Below are 21,505 nucleotides of genomic sequence, written 5' to 3' on the forward strand. Positions count from 1 at the left end.
AGCCTTCTCTTCCCATTTATTAAAGAAACAGTAAGAAAAGATACAATGCAGGAAAAACACCACCATCCTTTCACATCAGGCTGAACAAAGCACAGTGATTTCTCCCCTTCATTCCCCCCCACCCCCACCCCAATTCCCATCCACATCAGTTTAAATTTTGAGGTTCTTTGATTGGGAGAATCAGTGAAGAGGGAGTTGGATGAGCAGTAGAGCTGTGATTCTGGCCTCCTCTCTGAGTCCTGGAGAAGGAAGCTGCATGACCAGTCAGTCAAGCAAGAACTGTATTTGGTGGGTCTCTGAAGTGGTTGCCCACCTCCCTGTTCTGTGTTCAAGCCCCCAGGGAAAGGTATGGCAGTAGAGGATGACCAGGTCCAAGCTGCCCAGGTTCGAGCTGCTGAAGCATGGTCCATTCACCAATGTAACATTTCTAGAGAGCAGTGAGCTGATTCTCCAGTGGTGAGCAGGGGACTACATATGAACTGGGACCTGCAGGCCAATGTATCCCTGAGGAAAAGTCCACAAGAACAATTCAAGAAACTAGTAAGAAACAAGGGGCAGAGGGCTGTGGGACAAGCACAGCAGGCTTCTGGAAGGCTGGAGATCCTTTCTTTCAAGGCCAGGATCATTCCCACCTGCCGAAGTCCATGTCCCACAAGTAACATTTCACCTTCAATCAAGAAAGAAGCAGAGGGAAAAAAATGGCTCATTTGAATGTGAGCCCCAGCTATGTACTTCAGACTGTAGCTCCATAACTACCCTTTTATCTAAAACAGAGCCGTTGCCAGAACCACGATGCCTGGAAACCAAGGTGGTCCTGGAGAGAAAATGCTGTTTAAGGGGGTAACATTCCATTTGGGTACATTGCAGCCATTGGACCCCCTGGTCTGGGAAAAGCAGCTGGGTTTGTGCCAGGGAGACTCCCCACTCTAGGAAATGGGACCAAAGTCTTGCCTACAGGGCCATTCATCCTTGGAAAGGAAGCTGGGTTTAGACCCAGGTTCCCAGTTGGCCTTGCAAAAGAAGCTGGGTTGATACCCACAGGGCCTGCTGGAGAAGAACCCAGAGGCCCAGGAGCTGACCTGGGGAAAGTAACCTGACCAGGGCCTAATGGGCCAGTAGACCTTGGGAAGGTAGCTGGGCTTGGACCCTGTAAGCCAGTGGCCCTTGGGAAGTTAGCTGGGTTGGGTCCTAGTGGTCCAGAGGCTCTTGGGAAAATTGCTGGATTTGAGCCCTGGAGGCCAGCAGACCTCTGGAAGGTAGCTGGGTTTGAAGCCAATGTGCCAGAAGACTGAGAAAAGGCAGCTGGGTTCAGGCCCCCTGAACCTGTCCCCCTCGGAAAGGGATTAGTATTTACCCCCATGGGGCCAGCTGGCCTTGAAAAATGAGCTGAATTAGGGCCTATGGGGCCAGGAGCCCTTGACAAGGGAGATGGATTTGGCCCTGGGAGGCCAATTCCCCGAGTGCCAGGACCCGAGTTTGGGCCTATGGGGCCAGGTATTCTTGCCATGGAAGATGGGCTTGTGCCCATGTTTCCAGAGGCCTGTGAGAAAGAAGCTGAATTTGCTCCTAAAAGACCTGCTGCTCTTAGAATGGGGGCAAGATCTAGGCCTTGAGGTCCACCCATTCTTAAGTTAAGACCAGATCCTGTGCCTAAGAGGCCACCTGCTCTGGTGTCCAAATTAGGGCCTGGGCCTAGGCCACTTGCCCTTGTGTTAGGCCCAAGGCCTGGGCCCAGGCCACCTGCCCTTGGGTTGGGCCCAAGGGTGGGGCCTGGAAATATACCTGACCTTGGGGCAGGGTTTGTACCTACAAAACCTGATCTCAAACTGGGACTTGGTCCAGGGCCCAGGCCAACAGGTCTAGTATTGGGAGGACCATTCCCAGAAGTCAACAGGACACCTGCTCTCAGATTGGGTCCAGATCCAGGGCCCATGGGACCACCACTTCTAGAGTCAGGACCCGTTCCCAGGAGACCACCTGCCCTTGAGTTAGACATAGGACTTGGCCCTGGGAGACCCAACCTTGGGTTAGACAGAGGCCCTGGGCCTGGAAGAGCCCCTGCTCTAGGGTTTAGAGTTGGGCCTGGGCCTGGGCCCAAGAGACCACCTGGCCTCGGGAAAGAAACTGCACCTGTGCCAGTGGGATTCATCCCCCTTGGTAAAGAAGCCATGGGTGGGTCACGAGCCCCAGCAGGGAAAGGTGCTGGATTCGAAGCCAATGAGCCTAATGAAGTTGGAAAAGGAGATGGGTTCCTTGGAAATGGGGCCAGATTTCCCCCAAGAGAACCGGCTGCCATAAGGAAGGAATCTGAGTTCATGCTCAGTGGGTGGCCTGTGTTTAGAACAGGACCCCCCTGTGGTCCCAGGGAACCGTCGAGTCGTCCTCGAGGTGGCAGTGGAGCACGAGTCCAAGGAGTTGGCCGCTCTCTAGGGAAAATCCGGGGTTCTTTCATACTTTCTTGGGGACGTTGGTAATAATGGGCTTGGGGCGAGTTTTGAAAAGGATCTTCTTTTTGATGAGTGCTGTCACCAAGTACCGGGTGCCAGTCTCGCAGCCAAGCTCATCACAATCCTGCTCCCCAGGAGTATGTTTGACAAGGACAGCAAAAGGTTTCTCCAGGTGGATGATTTTCCCATACAGGATATGATGCCCCACGATCAGAACAGGGATTCCCTTTGGCAGAACAAGAACAAGATGCCTGAGGTTCAAGGCACGGTCATAACACTCAGGTGCTTCCTAGAGATGCTTTTGGCAGGCAATGCTGGCACCTGCACTCCCTGGTCTGGCTCTACCACTGCTGAGCAGCCACAGTGGACAACCCACCCTCATGTCCTTTTTTGCCCAGGTAAGAGAATTTTCACTATTAGAACTGTGACCTTTCGAGATTCCCCAAAGCTAAATTTCCCTGCTACTACAGAGGTGGGGGAGAACAAGCAGGTAGCTCAGCAGATTAGCTAGACCTTGAATAACAAACCTGAGGGCAGTCCTCACTGAGTCCTGGGAGCACCACCTTGGTGTAGCTTGCTTTCCTGAGGCATTAGGCAGGGAAAGAAAAGCCCCCTCACCTCAGTGGTGTAATGTAGGTCTCCCAGGAGGTTTCCAGCTAATCCAGTGCTGTAGCGAGCCTCGATCTCCCCCTGTAGCTCCATCAGCACCCATTCTGCCAGGCCTCCAGCCCCAGCACTGCAAGCAAAGGGCTGGTGGTTACAATATTTTTGAGGGGTGACGGATGAATAGTGTCCTACACCACCATTCAAGGCCCAAAGGAATTCTCTGTTGAGCATAAGTTCTTGGGAAATTGGGCAGTGCTACGCACTGAACTAGAGATTGAAATGCAAGGATTTATGCAAGATGCATCTAAGGACCCTGTTTCTTCCAAGAAAATATCAAGCCTATATAGCCCTAATCATTCAAGCTAAATAAAAGTCTCAAAATGTACTCACCTGGAAACAACAATTTGCACCATGAGCCTTCCGTCTTTAAAAAGCAACTGATAATAAGCTGTAGAGGAAAAAAAAAAAAGATTTAGGATAATAATGATGACAGTTAATATTTACCACTTACTGTGTGCTAAGCACTTTTCTAAGTGCTTTAGATACATTTTATTTCATTCCTCCAACAAATCAACAAAATGTAAGCATTCTGAAAACATGTACATGTAAGAGCTTAAGATTACCAACGTTCAACTACATACAGTGTGAATAGTTAACAGGTACTACAGTCGAGTTCAAGGTCACATGGCTACTAGTCAAAGAACCAGGATTTGAACCCAACACTGTATAGCCCACGCTCTTGACCACTATGCTAATAACTTGCCTTTCCTAAGGGTATTATTCTATTTTCCAATCCACATATATCTAAAAAGACTATGGAATTTTTAGATTTTACTTTTTTCTTTGGTAATGATATAAACTTCATGTCTACCACTATGGTTATCTGATATTTCAAGGTTCAAAAGACCCCCTTTAAAAGCCAAGAGAACTGAAAAGTCCTCCAGACAATTTTAGTGAATGGTAAACTGACTTCTGACGTAACTCTCATCAAACGCTTTAACCATCTTTCACTTAGATCAAGGGTCCCCCAGTGCGGACTGGTACTAGCTCGTGGCCTGTTAGGAACCGGGCCGCACAGCAGGTGGTGAATGGGTGAGTGATTGAGGTCCTCAGCGCTAGCATCACTGCCTCAGCCTCACCTCAGATCATCAGGCATTAGATTCTCATGGGAACACCAGTCCTTGGTGCCATAAAGGTTGAGTCCTCTGACTTAAGACACTAAAATACCCTCTCTTAACTTTTTTTATACAACAGCACCACCTGGTGGCAAGTTTATGGTACTCTACAAGAATGGGTTAAAATGGGACATTTTTGCCTGAAACTGGCTTCACTTGTACTTTTCTGGGAAAGATGATTCACCAGAGTTTGAGGAGATGTGGAATCTGAACTACAGAATCTGTATAAGTCTTTCCAATGAATAGATGGAACTTAGTGGAAGGTTATTAGTCCAGTGTTAACCAACTGCAACTTAACAGGTATTATAACTATGCTCAAGCTTAGCAAATATACTTGATTAGGAAGTTAAACTGGTTTCTTTACTGATCTGTTAATCTTCATTTGGGATTTCCAGGGAAAGCATATTGCAGCAGCCTTATAGGACAGCAGAATCTCTACTCTCAAGCACCAAAACCATTGGGAACATGAGGTTGGTCAATACACTGGACTTCAAATATTAATGGCAGCTAATAGTTATTGAATTCTTACTATGAATCAGATGCTGTGTATATATATGAGTGGTATCTCAATTACTGTGACAACTCTATGAGACAGGTACTTATCACTATTTTGCAGATAAAGCTACTGAGAGATACACTTGCTTGTATGCGGAACACACACAGCTAAATGTGGAAGAGGCAGCCTAAGAACCTAGACTACCTGACTTTATCTACACTCATAATGACTACCAATTCTGTCCTCCCAAAGGAGAAATCCAAGTGCCAGTGACAATGAAAAGGCATCAAGGCATCAGGCAGGCACCACATGACACACAAGAGCTGGTCAGAAGGCCCACAGGGTATCAAGAGGGCATCCTTGAATAAGCCAGACCTTCGGAAGCAGCACCAGTGTGGCAACACTTAAGAACAGTAATATATACTAGTTCAGGAGGGAAAAGGTCTTCTGACAGATAAGAAGGCCCCACCACTACCATCAAAAGAATCACTAAAAGCACTTTAAAAATTATTCTAAGGTCAACTGAAGGAGAAAGGATAACAATTTAAAATTGGAAGGCTTAAATTCAGGTTCCAGCCTGTAATTACTGTAACCATCACCATACACGTCACTTAATGACTATGAGAGCTAACACCTAGATTATCTGACTCATTAAACTATTGTGAAGACCGAATACAACACATGCAAAAAATGCCTTAGAGACTTTTTTATTCAGATGAATAGCTAATAGAGGATGGAATAGTTCCACAATATAATTTTGACTATAATTTAGAGAATGGTAGGTATACTTTAGCCATGAATCAAAAAAGGCTCAATTACTAGAAAGTGAACTCATTAAGTTTCTAAAGGTTAATAAATGCATGTAGATTTAAAAGGGGTTCTTGTAAACAAGCTTTTAATGACTGATGAGGCAGTATATTCTCCTTAATGGGTATAAGTTATGGTAAATTATAGGCGGTTTCAGAGGAACAATAACATGTTCAAACATACACATGTTCTAGAATTATCATGGCAGGGAAGATGATCAATCTTTAAGGCCTTTGGCCACATTTGAGATGGGAATGTGTGGACTGTTTAGGAAAAGGAGATGCAGAAATATTTTCCTGTACAATCTCCTGTTAGAACAGGAATTCAGAACAGTGGCCTGAGCGGGCAAAGGAAAACAGGTGCCTGGTAGTTGCTGCTTTGATGAGCACACACACCTGCCTGAGTACATCTACTGATGCTGGTAGACATCTAGCAATGCTCTTAAAAATAAGAATTCTGTGGCCTACAGCCTCACCATTCTACTGTTGTTCCCAGTCAGGCTGGTAAAAACTTGTGCTAGACCTGGGATACTGCAGATGTGGATACAAATGAAGTTCACACCCTGCTTATCAGACTAGCTCTTAGGACTGACCTGGCTACATTTAGGTACAAGAGGGTCTATATACCAAGTTAGTAAAAAATGTAGGGGAAGACATTCCTTTACCAAGTTTTTTAATTTGATAAGAGCCAAAGTAGGTAGGTATACCTGTACACTTCACTAAGGACACACCTGATGGAAGTAACAGAAAATATGTATTTCATTTACTGTGGAGCTGACTAAAAAGATATGAGAACACGCAGCTCAATCTGTCCTCACCCCCTTGAGAGTAAGTAGCCAGTCAGCCAGAAAACAAAAAAGTAAAATACAAATCAAATCCTATTAATAACAAATATAACATTACAATAAATTTTCTGTAAAACAAGATTTCTAAGTCTTCAGTCTCAACTCATTCCATCTATATTTAAAAACAACTAGAGCAATCTCTGTATGTTTATTCTAAGATATTGCTTGTGTGGAAACTGCAGCTTTATCAAGAGCAACATGTGAAGGCAGTTTGATGAATCTATCAAATCATGAAACTAAAAGGAGTTAATGGTAGAGCTCCCCCAGCACCTATTTCTTTAAAGAGCCTTGAGTTGAATCTCAGATTTGGCTAGGACTAATTTGTCTTTGGTTAAAAATAATTCCAAGTTGACAATATAACTGTACAGCCATAGAAAAAGTTCAGTGATAATGCTTTTCAAAAGGATGTTCAAATTCATTATATATTAAAGGGCACAACTAGAGTGTGGACTTGGAGAGATAGGAAGCTGTGGGTAAAAAAACCAAACCTCTCCCCTCCAATGAATTATTTTCACCCCCACCCCTACTTCATAAAAGGGGGAGATTTTTCCTACTCAATTTTTTTGGGCCTTTACTAGAGCTAAATAAACAACACATGCTATATTCCTTAGTGAAGTGACTTTAGCTCTGCAAGGGAAACTTTTTTTTGTACATTTCTATTTTTTCCCTATTAAAGAAAAAAAAAGCCTGGGGCAGAGGCTTCAAAATTTCTATAAATGTCACCTAACTAAACTCACCCCAGATCATCCCCAATCTTAAGGCCTGGAGTTAGTCTGGAGAGCCTGGGTCAAGTTAAGACACTGTTGCTTCTCAGGAAAATGTTCCAGATGACTTTGGGATCCTTGAACAAACCACAAAGCAGCAAAAGAACTGGCATTCTCAGAACCAATCCAGATCCAAAACTGGAAACCTAATCAAAACTCAAAAGGTTTGACTGGAATCAGAATCTGGGATACACCTTATCATTTGACTATTGACTATTTCTATTTTGAAGTTAGTCACTATTAAAATTATTTAAAATCTGAAATATCAAAGTGCCACCACAATTTCTGAGTAAAAAGAAAAGTCCAGGCAGAGCATTATCTTTACAATACAAAAGGCTTCATTTCTCACATAGCTAAACTTTTTTGAACATTTATCTGGATTCTTTTGGTTCTGAAATGAACACAATCCTATTATGTAGGCAGTATCACTTCTATTTTACAGATGAGAAAATCAGGCTTAGAGAAGCTATAAGTAACTAGTCACAAAGCTAGTTAAGTGGTAGAGCTGGGATGTGAACCCTAACTCCTCCACAAAATGGCCTCTTAGTTTTCTCACAGCCCCTTTCCAACAGTACATCTGTGTTGTCAAATTTTAAAATTGTTTTAACACCTTAAAATTTCTTGTCACCTGAATCTTATTATTTCTTTTCTTGCTCCTTGAGATTACTACTCTAAGCTGTTCTAGGGGCCAAAGTAGGTAGGTATACAGTACCTATGAGAACTTCTGGTTGCTTTGCAAATACTAGCCTTTCTCATAGCATCTCCTACCAAATGGCAAGTTAGTAACCTATGTAGAAGATCTGTATCTTGCCACCAAAATAGCTATTACATCTGTGGGGCAGGCAGTTAAAAACGAACAATAAGCCTGTTTCTTATTGTATCCAACTGATTAGAGGACATTCTTTGTCACTTCTTCATTTTAATTTCTGACTAAATTTATCTTATCCTTCAGTTTCTGAATTCTTAAATGTTAAATCATTAAAAGATTACTGTCTTATAGAGAATAGCATGAGCAATGACCTTCATAATGGTAACTGCCCCCAAATAAAATGTGGCAGAAGTGTTATGTATCCAGTTAAACAGAACATACAGCTTTTACTGAAACAAGGGGCTTTGACTAACTACAAATAAATTTTACTAAAGCTAAATGTTTTAAACTGTTTTCATTAGAACCTTTCTTGTATTTTAAGTTTTCCTTTAAAAAAAGAGAATAAAGGCTTTAACTCTACGATTTTTAATTTTAAAAAAATGTTTACATACAGGACACAAAATATTTGCAATTGCTAAGCCAACAGCACTGAGCTCTTATTTGGTCTCAGGTACTACTCTTTGAGTTTAGGGATACAGGGTGAACTCAAGTTATCACATCTGGATTCTGTGATTGTGCCACTTACCCTGTGTGTGATGGGGGTAATTTAACAAGTTTCAGTTCACCTCCAATAAAGCAAGCATTAAAAAAACCCTATTTCAAAGGGCTGTTGTGAAAATTAAATGAGGTTATGTGAAGTCCTCAGGACAGCGCCTAACACATGGTAAGCCTTTATGATCAAGCCATTCGTTACCTGGAAGAACATGGCTTTTTCCTAATACATGTCCAATAGAATGCCTTAATACTACACCGTATGATTATTTTGTTCATAGTGGAGTAAAACATTCTATAGAAGCAGCAGGTCACCAGAATAAAATCAGGTTTACATAATGGAAGAACAATTCAAATATGGCAGTCGGGGTCCACCAAATTGCTTCAGGGATTAAGTTCTGGAAGGTTTTCTCTAAACAAGATGACTATTTCTGTGCCTTTCCACCAGCCAATGAACAAGCCAAGAAAGTTTACATACAAATGAATACAGATTATTTTTATTTATTAAGTGTTATTGTGGTTTTGTGACTGAAGGGGATGGTCTAAGTTTCAAAGGGGATCTTGTCTCTTGACAGGCTTATAGCATCAAGTGCTAAAATCCTGTTTCTAAATGAGAATCTTACCTCCCCTTTAAAAAAGGGCTATGGAGGGTAGATGGAACTGAATGCTTCCAAACTTTTCATTAGTGAAGAGTGTGTTCAAAACCGTGTGTGGATACTATGCATACACGTGGTACTTTCCCAACACATTTTAGGATTCCCGTGATGGAGGGAATCAATTACTGGCATTTGTAGACAATGGGTGGAAAAGATGGCTTCAGTCGATCTCAGTTACTCCAGTTTTCTCCATCTTCAGCTACTCTGCAGCCCCATCTCAACCCTTCCTCCTCTCTTACTACTATGACACCCTTATCTTCCCCAAAGCCCCTACCTTTCTAGCCCGGCTTGAGGTCTCCCTCTACCCTGGATTCTCTTCCCACCAGCTTCCAACTTCTCCACCCACTCCGCTGGCCCCCTCCCATCCCTTCAGTTTGAGCTACAAGCACTTCCTATTTCCAGTCCCGCCCACGTTCTGGGACGTCTCAATACGATTTCCCTCTTCCCCAAACCCCTCTAAATTACCCCCAAGACTTTCGCTGGGACCTCTTACCAAGCTGTTTAACCCTTTCTCCTACCTCCCAACGAAACTATTCTCTAACTACCTTACTCTATACTCCCCACACACTGGAGAGCTCTTCCAAACTGTTCGCCCTCCTCCCAAGGATGACTCTTTAAACGTTCTTCCTCTACCACCCTCATTCTCCAAATAGTTCCCAGTTTCCCCCTAAATTCTGAAATACTTTTGTTCATTCCTCCAGGACCCCACCCCATCCTTTTCTCGTCTCACTCCGCCCATAAAAGAACCTGGTTCACTCTTCACTGTCCCTTCCAACCATCTTCCAAAATTACCTCAGCAGCCTCCCTCTCATTTAAAATGTCCCCCAAAACTTCACAGTCCTACACCGCGCGCCGCCCCCCACTCTAGTCCCCTTTCTGATATTCCCGCTACTTCTTGAGTTCCAATTCTACCCCGCTCCCGCAACCTCTCGTGCTGTGCTGGGCTCCCTCCCCACGGAGGAAGAGCCCCTTTCCGCACATACCTCGAGGATCCGGCCCTGCGCCGCCCCCTTCTCCGTCCTTCCTCCTCCCGCGCTCGGCCACCTTTTTTCAACCTTTTTCTCCGTTCCGCCTTGCTCACTCTCTTTTTTTCCTTCTCCGCCCTCCGTTCACATACATTGCTCTCCCCCGACAATTTCCAGGCTTCTTCCTACCCCTAGAACTCTCTCCCTGGTTCGCCCCACCTCTGCACTGCCTCCCCTGTTCCTCCCCCTTCCAGCTCCCTCCTCCCGCCTGCCTGCTTCCTCGCCCCCTGCTTGCATTCTTCTTCGCGAGCCGCGCGCCCCGCCCGGCCCCAGCTCCCTAGCTTGCCGCTCCCTCGTACCCTCGCCCCCATCCCCAGCTCAGCCCTCGCTCCCCGCGGCCTCCCGCGCTCCCCGCCCGCGGCCTGACCTGCAATGGCGGCCGCCGAGCGCGGCGCCGCGCGGCCAACGGGCGACAACCGAACCTCCCGCCGCCGTCGCCGCCGCCGCGAGCACTGCCTGCGCACTTCCGGCTTTGCGCCGCGAGCACTTCCGGGGCAGAGCACGCGAACGCGCGCGCACGTGGGGCCAGGGCGGAGGGAGGCGAACGCCCATCCTCGGGTGAGTTGGGGAAGGGGTGTGGGAAACGGTTGTGAAAGAGCGGGTTCGAGGGTGTCGAGGCCCGGTGGAGCTCGTCGGTTCCGTTTTGCCGAGGCCGGGTGGGGGCTACTCCATAGGTACTCCGACAGGGAGGGGGCGGCAAAGACCTTGCGCGCGCTTCAGACGCCCTCTTAGCAGGGCCGGGCCGAACGCACCTGTTCTGCTCGCGGGTTCCTAACCTTGCAGGGAGACGAGTGAGGGGTGAATGAGACCCGGCCCCGACCCTTGCCGAGTGCGTATGTTGGCTGCAAGCGTGGGGTGGGCGGGGTAGTTGACATATCACTACAAGTCCTGTTCCTCCTTGAGGAGCTCTCGATTCTACTGGCCCCATCGGCCCCACCAACACTATCATAGTTTGTCTGTGATTTTGCAAACTTAGCAGTAGAGTTAGGGAGAAGTGCTCGCTAAAGTGCAAATTCCTACTGTCTCTCCCTCACCTCCAAGAGATTGGAATCCTGGAGCTGTGGAGTAGGACCTGGAATCCTGCATTTTTAAAAACCATTTTTCGAGGTAATTTCGATGCAGAAGTTCTGCAGACCTGACTTTGAGAGACTGATTTAGGCTGTCAGCGTTTCTTGCCTCTTAAAAGTGGTCGCGATGTTTACCCTTTTCTTTACTCTCTAAGAAATGTCACACAAAATAGAAAGGAGAACCTTAGTTCTGCCTGGAATACAGCTGGTCAACTCCATGTGTCTTCATTCAAATATGCACTCCCGTTAGAGAATGAGGTTATGTTCAGTAACTTTTGCTTTAAGATCAAGTTTTAGATTCTCACCCCTCTTTCCCAGGCTACTTCCTTCAGGCAGTTTGTCAGGATTGTTAAAAGTCTAGGTAATGCTCTACGTGTTGATCTTTTAAATTTTTTGCAGAAGAATCTTGAGCTTCTGGAGATTGTTAAATTCTTGTGTGGAACATGAAAATACCATTAGTCAGATGCTTAGAAATGGAACTCAGTGAGAGATAGTTGGAGTCTTCCATCCAGAACGGTGATAATAAGGAACAATACACATGACGTACTGCAGTTAACATTTAACAGTGACTCTTTTTTCTTTCCCTAGGAATGGGTGAATTTAAAGTCCATCGAGTTCGTTTCTTTAATTATGTTCCATCAGGGATCCGCTGTGTGGCTTACAATAACCAATCAAACAGATTGGCTGTTTCAAGAACAGATGGCACTGTGGAAATTTATAACTTGTCAGCAAACTACTTTCAGGAGAAAGTAAGTCATTTGGGAGCCCAATTTGGTGTTTCTTATGTTCATTTTCTTAAGTTCAGTTCTACAAAAACGAGTGTCTTGTATAGTCAAAGGGATCAAAAGAAAGACTCTCCTTACCCTCACCAGAGTTGTTTTGAACTACTTAACTTCTGTAGCATCCAATTTCTTATCTGACCGATGAGAGAAGCTCAGAGTTTTGATCTATGTAATGTTGGCTAGAAAGAGTCTACTTAGGAATTGTGGCGGGTCACTGTCATTTAGAAACTGAGGTTTGCTGGTTCCTTTGAGAAGGGTACTTGTCAAGAGCATTGCTTTATGTCAGTCTCCACACATTGCAGCTTTGGTAAGGTGGTATTTCCCGCTGGGAGTGTCAGTACCAATTTCATTGTCAATTCAGAAAAATTGATGAAATATTTTAATAGCAGAAACTTTTTGGTGATGTGATAGCAGGAAGATAGATTCCTAAATTCATTTCTCTGAGAGAATGTAGACTTATATGCCTCTATTTGGGAGTAAAGGAGATTTTTAATTAATTAAAATACCATTTGGATGTTTGCAGAGGGCTGTACAGCAGCATTTTCTTCAGAGGCATGGATTACTGATTTCAGGTGCAATATCCAATTCAGTTCATTTATTGAGTGCCTTACATGCCCTGGGCACCGTGATGTAAATGGATAGATGGATAAGTAAATGAATTCTGTGCCCAGCAGCCTAGTCCTCATTACGTAGGCACTCTGTAAATGCTTCTAAATGAATGACTAGCAAGTATTAGGCATTAAGACGAATGTCCGAGGCCCTACTTTCAAGGAGCTCAGAATCCAGTGGGGAAAAGTTGAATATACAGTTTTCAAATACTTACAAATTCAATATAAAGCTAAGCAGGCATAGAATCTTAGTGGAGAGATGTCTTACTCTGATGAGGTGGGTTTAGGTATCTTGGAAAGGGATTACTTACTGAGCTGGCCCCTGAAGAACTAATAGAAGTTTAAAAATTACTGGTCCCCACAACTGGGTCACATTCTGTAGTGTGAAAAACATGCTGTGGTTCATGACTTGTTGCATCCTGTGTTTTTCTTGTCATTTATGACGACTAATTATATAAGTTTGTATATTTAATGTCTTTCTTCCCTGCTGAACTTCAAATTTTATGAAAATAGGAACTGTGTCTTTGAAGTTCATGAGTATATTCCCGGCATATAGTACAAAGCCACTGCAGAGTTAATATTTGTTGAATGAATAAGTCAACCATTCCTTATCTAATGTCTCATTTTCTTCTCTCATGTTTTTTTTTTTCAGTAATTAATTTAATCTAGTCTTCTTTTTCCATAGTCCCTTTCCATAGTTCCAGAGTTAAGATTGCTTAGCTCTGTTAATCACTCTCAGAACAAGAGAAAATTATATATTAGAGTGAAAAGAGTAGGGACTAGGAGTAGGAAGGCCTACAGTCTCTTCATGTCATTGACTTTGGCACTTTGGGCAACCCACTTAACCTACAAATTCTTTGGCCTTTTCAAGTTCAAATAGGAAAAATTATACTTAGTCCCTTTCTTGTCAAGCAGATAAAAGGATAAAATGCTTTGATAGGTAAGAAATTTGAATGCTAAGAAAGCACTTAGAAATCTGAAACTTGAGTGAAAAGCTGGAGTGAACTGCTTTAGTTTACATAACTTTTACTTTTTTAAACAGCTTTTTACAGGTAAAATTGACACAGTAAGCAGCATGTATTTAAAGTATACACATCGATAACTTTTGACATATGTATAAACCTGAAACCATCACCCAATCGAGTTGTATCAATTTTTTAAAAATTAGCTACATCAAATATAATTGGATACAAACTTTATTCTACTGAAAAGTTTTTCAGAACAAGTCCTAGTAAAAGAAACAAAACCAACTGTATTAGTAACTAAAATGTGAACCTGAAAAAAATGAAAATGTCAGTAGACATGATCTGATAGCACAAAACCCCAAACTAATTATTTCTAAGGAAGTATTTTAATTTTCACCATGTTGCCTGTGACCACTCAATGCTGGTAGCTGGAGAATTCATGATGAGGTGAGAAGTTATGGTGTTTCTGTAGTTTTTCCCAGGTCATGAGTCTCGAGCTACTGAAGCTCTGTGTTGGGCAAAAGGACAGCGACTCTTTAGTGCTGGACTCAATGGAGAGATTATCGAGTATGATTTGCAAGCATTAAACATCAAGTATGCTATGGATGCCTTTGGTGGACCTATTTGGAGCATGGCTGCCAGCCCCGGTGGCTCTCAACTTTTGGTCAGTAAGCAATTATTAGCAATTTAAACTAAGATTTCTCTTGTGCCCACTTAAATTTTCTTCCCTGTGTTCATAGGAAGGTAGAGTAAAGTTATATTATGGCATATAGCATCTCCAATGTGAGTTGGATTTCAGCACTCCTAATATAAGATTGGAGTTGATTTTTAGGGATTAAAAATCTCTTTTCGTATCCTTTCTACTGCTACTTTGGACCTCATATATATATCGAGAGCATTACACTGAACATTTCTCAGTGTTCTTTGGAATTAGGAGATGTAGAGACTTTTTTTTGTTGTGCTTTGTGTTTTATGATAAATTTCATTTCACAGTACGGTACATTAAATTATTTTGTAGATTCACAATGCACTAATGTATATTAAAAGTTCTGAGAGGGCCTTCCACCAGTTAACTTGTAGAACTATGTTTCACCACAGTGTTTCCCCAAAATTATTTTAGCTCAGACTGAGACTACTTTCCCCTCCCCCCATTAACATTAGAATGGGCATTCTCGGAGATTTAATTTTCTGTGATAATTCTATGATGCTTTTTGGTTTGAGCTAATTTGTGCAATATCTTGACAAGTTACCATTTAGATTCTATTAGTTAATAGGTCTTTTATTTAGGCCATGGGTCTCTAGCAGAGATTTGCTGTGAAGTCCTATTTCTACTCTATGTCTTGTACAGGAATTGGGCTACTAATTAGCTTGCTTTCTGGTTAGGACCTGAAGGCTGCCAAGAATACACTTTCGGTTTCTTGGTACCAGTACTTTTTTTCCCTCACCAACTATTTTTTCAGAGAAAGTGATCATTTTAGGGGAGAAATGTATATATTTAGTTTAAAAAATGTAAAATGCTTATTTTCTCCATTTTCTGCCTTCTTCCCCCTGATAGGTTGGCTGTGAAGATGGATCTGTGAAACTATTTCAAATCATCCCAGACAAAATCCAGTTTGAAAGAAATTTTGATCGGCAGAAAAGTAAGGGTCATTTTTGATGGGGCAGTGAATAACCTTAACAAGAAGTCATATTTCTGTGCCACTGGGGCTGGGATATTTTCCCATGGGTCCAGGTTATTTTTTAAATACAGAGTAGGAAAGTTAGTGTTTTTGTGTAAATCAGTTTGTTAGTTCTCACTTATTTTTGTGATGTTTTAACAAGTGTGCATAACGCCTCAAAACTAGAATTTTGTCTTTAGGAATTGGTTTTTAATCCTGCTAGTGCATTCAAATTGAATGGGGGAGTTCTATAAACAATTGCCCATACTTGGGCTCCACCTGGACCCAGTTGACACCTATAGAGCAGAAGTTGGCAAACTGTTTCTTTAAAGACAACAGGTAGTAGATATTTTGGCTTTACAGGCCAAAGAGTCTCTGCCAACTCTGTTGTAGCACAAAAATAGCCATAGGTACTACTTAAACGGGCAAAAGCAGATGGTGGCCCTGATTTGACCTTCAGGCCATAGTTTGCTGACTCCTCGTCTAGAAAATAGTAATTGTCTTATGTATTCTCTCTGTTCATTAGTAATATTTATTCTCTGCTACTCAGATTCCTGTTTTGGTTGTTTTTAATACAAAGGCGATATACAATGCTTGTTAAGAGTTTCACAATTTAGACAAGTATGAAAGAGAAAATAAGTATCTCATTTCACTGTGTAGAAATTTTGGAATTAATCTTCTAGACAAATACACAGGAGTTCTTGCACATGTGCTTGTTTTTTCACTTGATATATCGCAGACATCTTTATCAGTCATACCAGTCTGCATGGCATTGCATTTTATGGTTAATTTAACCAAATTCCTAATGATGGATGTTAATTTTTTTACTACTACAACCAGTGCTACAGTGAACATTCTTATGTTTTGGGGCACTCATGCCAGTATTTCTCTTTGATTAATTCCCAGTTCAATTAGTGGGCCAAATATGCACATTTATTTTTTGTTAGGTTACTACCAGGCCATCCTCAGAAGCTTATGTTTATTTACACTCCCATGAACCATTTAAACGTTATTAAATTAGTATCAGATACTTCATTATTGATTTCAGGGCAAAGGTTTCTCATCTGTTATAAAAACAGTTCTTCATAAGAGTGCAGTAGTGAGAGTTAAGACTATAGAACATTGGCCCCATAGATAATTGTGGAAGGAGAACTCAGTTACCCTTTGCTGTATATTTATGTGTATGTCACATTTTTGTTGTTCAACTCCCAAGGTCGCATCCTGAGTCTCAGTTGGCATCCCTCTGGTACCCACATTGCAGCTGGCTCCATAGACTACATTAGTGTCTTCGATGTCAAATCAGGTGACTGTTTTTCTCAAATCCTAGGTTTCCAAAAGCTCGAGCCTTCATCGTGCTTTTAATGACCTTTAGGACCTAACCTCTCCTTAATCTTCTGAGACGTTTACCATGAATTTCAGTCTTTTCTTGGATTATCGCTGCTGCATTTAGAGGAATCTTGGTTCTTCCATGGGCGCAATTATTTTTTATCATGCGAATTTACAATAAAAGTTTCTCTTGACCAGTAAGACATTAATGATCAGTAGAATACCTATTTGTATATGCCAGTGGACATTTGTCTTTCAGGAACATAGATCTTGGTAGCATAAGATCAGAAAGGTAGAGAAACACATGCTTTCTCTGTTTTTAGCCTGGAGAATTGGCTAATGGAATCCTTCAGTGATAAGATTGACTTCAACTTGTTAGATGGTTGTGTCTGTACTCCCACCTAAGATAAGGTAAAATGGGTCAAGCAGATCTCCTTTTCCTTTTTCCTTAGTGCTTTAGTAAGTTTTTTTTGTTTTTTTGTTTTTTTGGGGTTTTTTTAGTAGTTATACATACTGTCAAAGAATTCGTTAAGGCTTGTTACAAAAAAGCAGGAGCCCCTCATATCCCATTTTCTAGCTTGATTCTTTTGGTATTTATTTCTGCTATATATACATGTTTATGTATATGTAATGCTACATTTTTATTTTTCAGTTTTAGACTATTATTTACTGACTTCCACTATTTAGCCTGCTTTCTCTACTATCTGCCACATGCATCCACGCTTTTTCCTGATCTTCCTGGTTACGTTGTAACTTCGTTCAAATTAGTAGTCAGTGTTTTCATAATAACGAAGTATAAATACTACTCACATTGTAAGTTACCTTTTCTTTCCTGTATGCTTTTTGTTAATATTGTTCCCCCCACTACCTCTCTCTCTCTTCCTCTACTGTCTTTCTCTATGTGTATACACGTACATATACATGTGCATTTATATATATATGTACATATGTATATACACCCACACATATTTGTCTCATTAATTCATCCCTAAATTCTTCCAGTTGTATAAATTAGGTTCAGATACATCTGATTTTATTTCTACCACTTTCATCTTCTTAAAGGCTTCTGCGCCAGAGCCTTCTAACCTGCTCCAGTGTAGCCATTTTCTGGGCCTGCTACACAACCGTGAGACTTTGAGCTCTGATTTTTCAATCATTCTAAGGAACCCCTTTTCTTTTCAGTAGAATCCCATTTCCATGTCATTCACTTTCCTGGTTTGTTCCTTTGTTTGGTGAATCCTGAGAAAGGGTTCATGAGAAAGGATTCTAGGTTGAAAATTATTTTCCCTTAGGATTTTGAAGCCATGGCTCCACTGTCTTCTAGTCTCTAATATTATGAAGTCTGATGCCATTCTGAGAGTAGATCTTCTGTATGGTTTCTTCCCCACCCTCCACCTCACACCTCGTGAGCTTTTAGGATCCTTACTGTTCTGAAATTTAATAATTATGTCTCTCGGTGTATAGATCTGTTAACATCATTTTTATTACACTGTTGGTAGGTTCTTTCAATCCAAAAATCCGTGTTGTTCAATTCTGGAAAAATTCTAGGAATCCTTTTATAGATAAACTTCCATTTTCTCTTTCTCAAATTTTATTATTTGGATGTTAGCTTTTCTAATTTTTTTATCTTTTTTTCCCCTCTTATTTTTTGTCTCTTTGACTTTTTACTTTATTTCCTTGGAAATTTGTCATGTTTACCTTTTACTCCTATTATTGAGTTTTCCATTTGTTTCATTTCCAGAGTTCTTTTTTGTTTCCTTAATGTCCTTTTTCACAGCATTCTCTTTTTCATTATATACTAACTTTTCTTATCTTTCTAAGGCTGTTCATAATAATATTTGTCAAGTGTTCTTTACCCTGGCTCTGCTTCTTCCTTGTTATTTTTTCTCTTAGTCTGGCCCCTGCCTTTCATATTAAGGCTTTCCTTACATGTCTGGTGAATGCTCTCATTACCACATGAGTGGAGCCTATTGCACACAGGCTTCACTGAAGAATGATCTGGCTGGACTGTTCGGGGAACCTCTGTAGTCAGGCTCTTTAGACCTTTTTTTGTGTGTATGCTGGTTATAATTCTCAGAAATGGTTTTTTAGTCTCCTGTCTGATGGTAATAAGCCTGGACATCAGCATTCTAAGAAGAAGAAAACTGGTGTTCTCAGCATTCTGTTAGTAAAATTTCATGTACTCTGTTTTCCATGTAGTAGTCCCACCCTCAGTTGTGCCTGATGTCCCTCTTTAAGGTCTCCAGTTTTCTGTTGAGGTGGGGTTTTGGGAGTTGCCCGGCTTCTTAGGGGCTGGGCATCTGAGGAATCTAAAAGTTCCTTAAACTTACTTTCAGCCAGTCCTTCCTTTTCATCCTGCTTTCACCTGTTTCTAAAGTATAGGGGTCACCAGTTCCTCAGTTTTCTGAGGATTCCAAGTTGTAAATCAGGTGGCTTCTTGGCTTTTCCCCTTGTTGACTTGAAATATAGTTTCAGGGCTCTGCTAAATGAGTTACCACTCTATGTTTGCTTTCTAGTTCCTAAAATTTTGTCAATGTTGTCTCTCCCATGGAGTTTTGGATAAGAGCAGAATGTAATGGTTGTGTACAGTTGGCCAGTTTTAAGTGAAGTCACAAATGTCTCTTTTCCATTTCATTCCTCCCCCCGCCCCAAAATTGTCACCTTCCCTTCCCCCTTCCTCTCTTATCTTTAGGCAGACATTTTGGTGTTCTGAGACTGAGTTCACCATAACTGCTATTTACTGGCTGCCTGTGTTTGGTGCTCAGGCAGCTAACTTAACATATGCCTACCACAGGCAGTTTTTGAAGACTAAAGGAGAAACAAGTACCATTTAAATGTGCATTTTTCTTATTTTTCAGGGAGCGCTACTCATAAGATGCTTGTGGATAGGCAGTATATGGGTGTATCTAAGCGGAAATGTATCATATGGGGTGTAGCCTTCTTGTCCGATGGCACTGTAATAAGTGTGGACTCTGCTGGGAAGGTGCAGTTCTGGGACTCAGCTACCGGGACACTTACGAAGAACCATCTCATCGCAAACGCTGACGTGCAGTCTATTGCTGTATCCGATGTGAGTATAGTCCCTGTTTGGAGCAGTTCCTGTACAATCTGAGGGATGGGTAGAGAAGGCCATGGCATTGATGGCACCACAAACAGTTCCCTAATTCTGAATGATATACTGGACTATGCATGTGAAAAGACACGTAATTTCCCTAAACTCTCTTATTTTCTAACAATTAATTAGAGAATATTCTCTAAAAGATTAGTTAGCAGAAAGGTTTTCTTCAGATACTGTCACCCCTAGTTAATCCAGGCTGATTATAGATAGGGCATAAATATTCTAGAAGAATCTTGGATGGCACTGTTTCCTCTCCTTGTACAACTATTCTGCTTTCTATCTTGGGAAATTAGAAGATAATTTTATAGTGATTGTGAAAATGTTAATTTTCTCATATTTGAGTGAGACTTAAGGAAATTTGTGTTGAACAAGTGTGCCTCTTCCCTTTTGGTAACCAGAATTCTTAATCAAAAATATTTGGATATTTTAACAGTGAGATATGCAATTGACTTTGAGGTTCGTTGACTAGATCCTTTATTCTTTACCTTCTTAGTTTGAGAATTATTTGCTATCTTAAATGTGAAGATCTAGTTTCTAGTATAGAAATCACTTACACTTGCTTTTCTTGCCCGTAAAATATTCCTATTCTATGAGAACAATTTGATGTCTGTTAAAGCCATGTAAAACATTTAGATGTCACATATGAACGATAATAGAAGTATAAGTTGAAATGAGTGGGAGAAATTCTTTTAAAATAGAGTCTTGATCCAAAATGGTTGTAATTATTAAACTTAATTATTAAGTTTAGTATCATTTAAAGTATACTTACTTAAATATGCACTTGTTTCAAAGACCAAGGAAAATGTATATTTACAGGAAAAATTTACAGGATATATTGCATAATACAATACGTAACTGTATTAAGAGAAGGGGCAGATTTATATGTTAAATAGCCTACATTATATATTTATATGTTAGATTTTTATGTACACACAGTTTTGCCTATATATAGACTATCTCAAAAGATTTAAAAAATGCAAATGATGGTAATTTCTGGAGAGGAAAGTTGTGGGGGACAGGTAGGAGACAGGCTTAATTTATACTGTATACCATTTTATACTGTTTGATCTTTTTTCTACCATGTGCCTATATTACTATATTGCATTGAATCTTAGGTAGAAGTGATTGTAAGACATGCCATAATTTTGTTATCATGGGAAAGAGGAAACTGCCAATTAAACTATACCGCAGTGCTTTTTTTAAAAATAAAATTTGTATTTTATATTATAAGCATATAATATAAACTGACAATGTGCATTTTTAAATATAGAATTTATATTTTACTTTAAGACTTCAACATAAATTTTTGGCATTTCATTCTGTGCATATATAAAAAGGAAAGTATAAATGAAAGTGATTAAGGTATTCCTAAAACCTCTTCACATTCAGAGTTGAACTCTGAATCACTTTTTGACTCGGTCATCAGGATCCATGTTTGCCAGACATGCTTCCCAGCCGTCCACAGTGTTAGTGATGATGCTGCACTATGGTTCCAAGCTTTTCTTTTATGCTTTTGACAACCTTTCTGAAGTTTTATTGTTCTCTTTATCTGAAGATGTCATGCATGCTCAGTTTGACAGATTCAAAATATCCTGATTTCAGAGCTATTATTAAAATGTGGGAAAATGTGTGCCTGAAAAACAATAAATTGTGGTACTTTTTCAAAATTGTACAAATTCCAGCCCTTAAAAATGTTTATCATAGACTCTGCCATTGGGTAGACTTCGGTTTAAATCCCAGCTGTACTGCTTAACAGCTGCATACCTTCCTGAGGCAAGTTACTTCTTTCTAAGCCTCAGTT

The 21,505-nt window shown here is 41.2% G+C and overlaps 3 protein-coding genes across 5 annotated transcripts in view; 1 reads left to right on the forward strand and 2 right to left on the reverse strand.

Annotated features, from left to right (window-relative positions):
- On the reverse strand, nt 1-2,494 carry DERPC (DERPC proline and glycine rich nuclear protein). Its single transcript, XM_039851791.1, has one exon. The coding sequence runs from the start codon at nt 2,450-2,452 to the stop codon at nt 833-835; it is 1,620 nt and encodes a 539-aa protein (XP_039707725.1). The 5' UTR covers nt 2,453-2,494; the 3' UTR covers nt 1-832.
- CHTF8 (chromosome transmission fidelity factor 8) lies at nt 1-10,661 on the reverse strand. Of its 2 annotated transcripts, none has more exons than XM_039851793.1 (4): nt 10,548-10,661; nt 3,444-3,501; nt 3,066-3,183; nt 1-2,673 (listed from the first exon to the last, which is right to left on the reverse strand). In XM_039851793.1, the coding sequence occupies exons 2-4, from the start codon at nt 3,464-3,466 to the stop codon at nt 2,449-2,451; spliced, it is 366 nt and encodes a 121-aa protein (XP_039707727.1). In that variant the 5' UTR covers nt 3,467-3,501; nt 10,548-10,661; the 3' UTR covers nt 1-2,448. The 2 variants fall into 2 exon arrangements, with proteins under 2 accessions (XP_039707727.1, XP_039707726.1); XM_039851792.1 differs by lacking the exon at nt 10,548-10,661 and adding an exon at nt 10,139-10,194.
- Nucleotides 10,610-21,505, forward strand: part of UTP4 (UTP4 small subunit processome component) — a 25,541-nt gene continuing 14,645 nt past the window's right edge. The window contains exons 1-6 of one of the 2 annotated variants that reach the window (XM_039851786.1): nt 10,610-10,738; nt 11,836-11,996; nt 14,075-14,266; nt 15,158-15,242; nt 16,474-16,563; nt 19,445-19,656. In XM_039851786.1, coding sequence (XP_039707720.1) covers nt 11,838-11,996; nt 14,075-14,266; nt 15,158-15,242; nt 16,474-16,563; nt 19,445-19,656 — 738 coding nt within the window. In that variant the 5' untranslated portion in view covers nt 10,610-10,738; nt 11,836-11,837. Of the gene's footprint in view, nt 10,739-10,854; nt 11,010-11,835; nt 11,997-14,074; nt 14,267-15,157; nt 15,243-16,473; nt 16,564-19,444; nt 19,657-21,505 lie in introns of those variants that run through there. The other variant, XM_039851787.1, reaches the window with a different exon arrangement.

This window comes from Pteropus medius, unplaced genomic scaffold (genome assembly GCF_902729225.1).
Source record: "Pteropus medius unplaced genomic scaffold, Ma_sr-lr_union100, whole genome shotgun sequence".
NCBI lineage: Eukaryota > Metazoa > Chordata > Mammalia > Chiroptera > Pteropodidae > Pteropus > Pteropus medius.

Coding starts and splice junctions, on each gene's coding strand:
- CHTF8 (XM_039851793.1), bottom strand. CDS start 3,466: ATGGTGCAAATTGTTGTTTCCAG. Junction 3,184..3,443: donor GTGCAAATTGTTGTTTCCAG/GTGAGTACATTT, acceptor CTTTGCTTGCAG/TGCTGGGGCTGGAGGCCTGG. Junction 2,674..3,065: donor ACCTACATTACACCACTGAG/GTGAGGGGGCTT, acceptor GTTCTGCCAAAG/GGAATCCCTGTTCTGATCGT.
- DERPC (XM_039851791.1), bottom strand. CDS start 2,452: ATGAAAGAACCCCGGATTTTCCCTAGAGAGCGGCCAACTCCTTGGACT.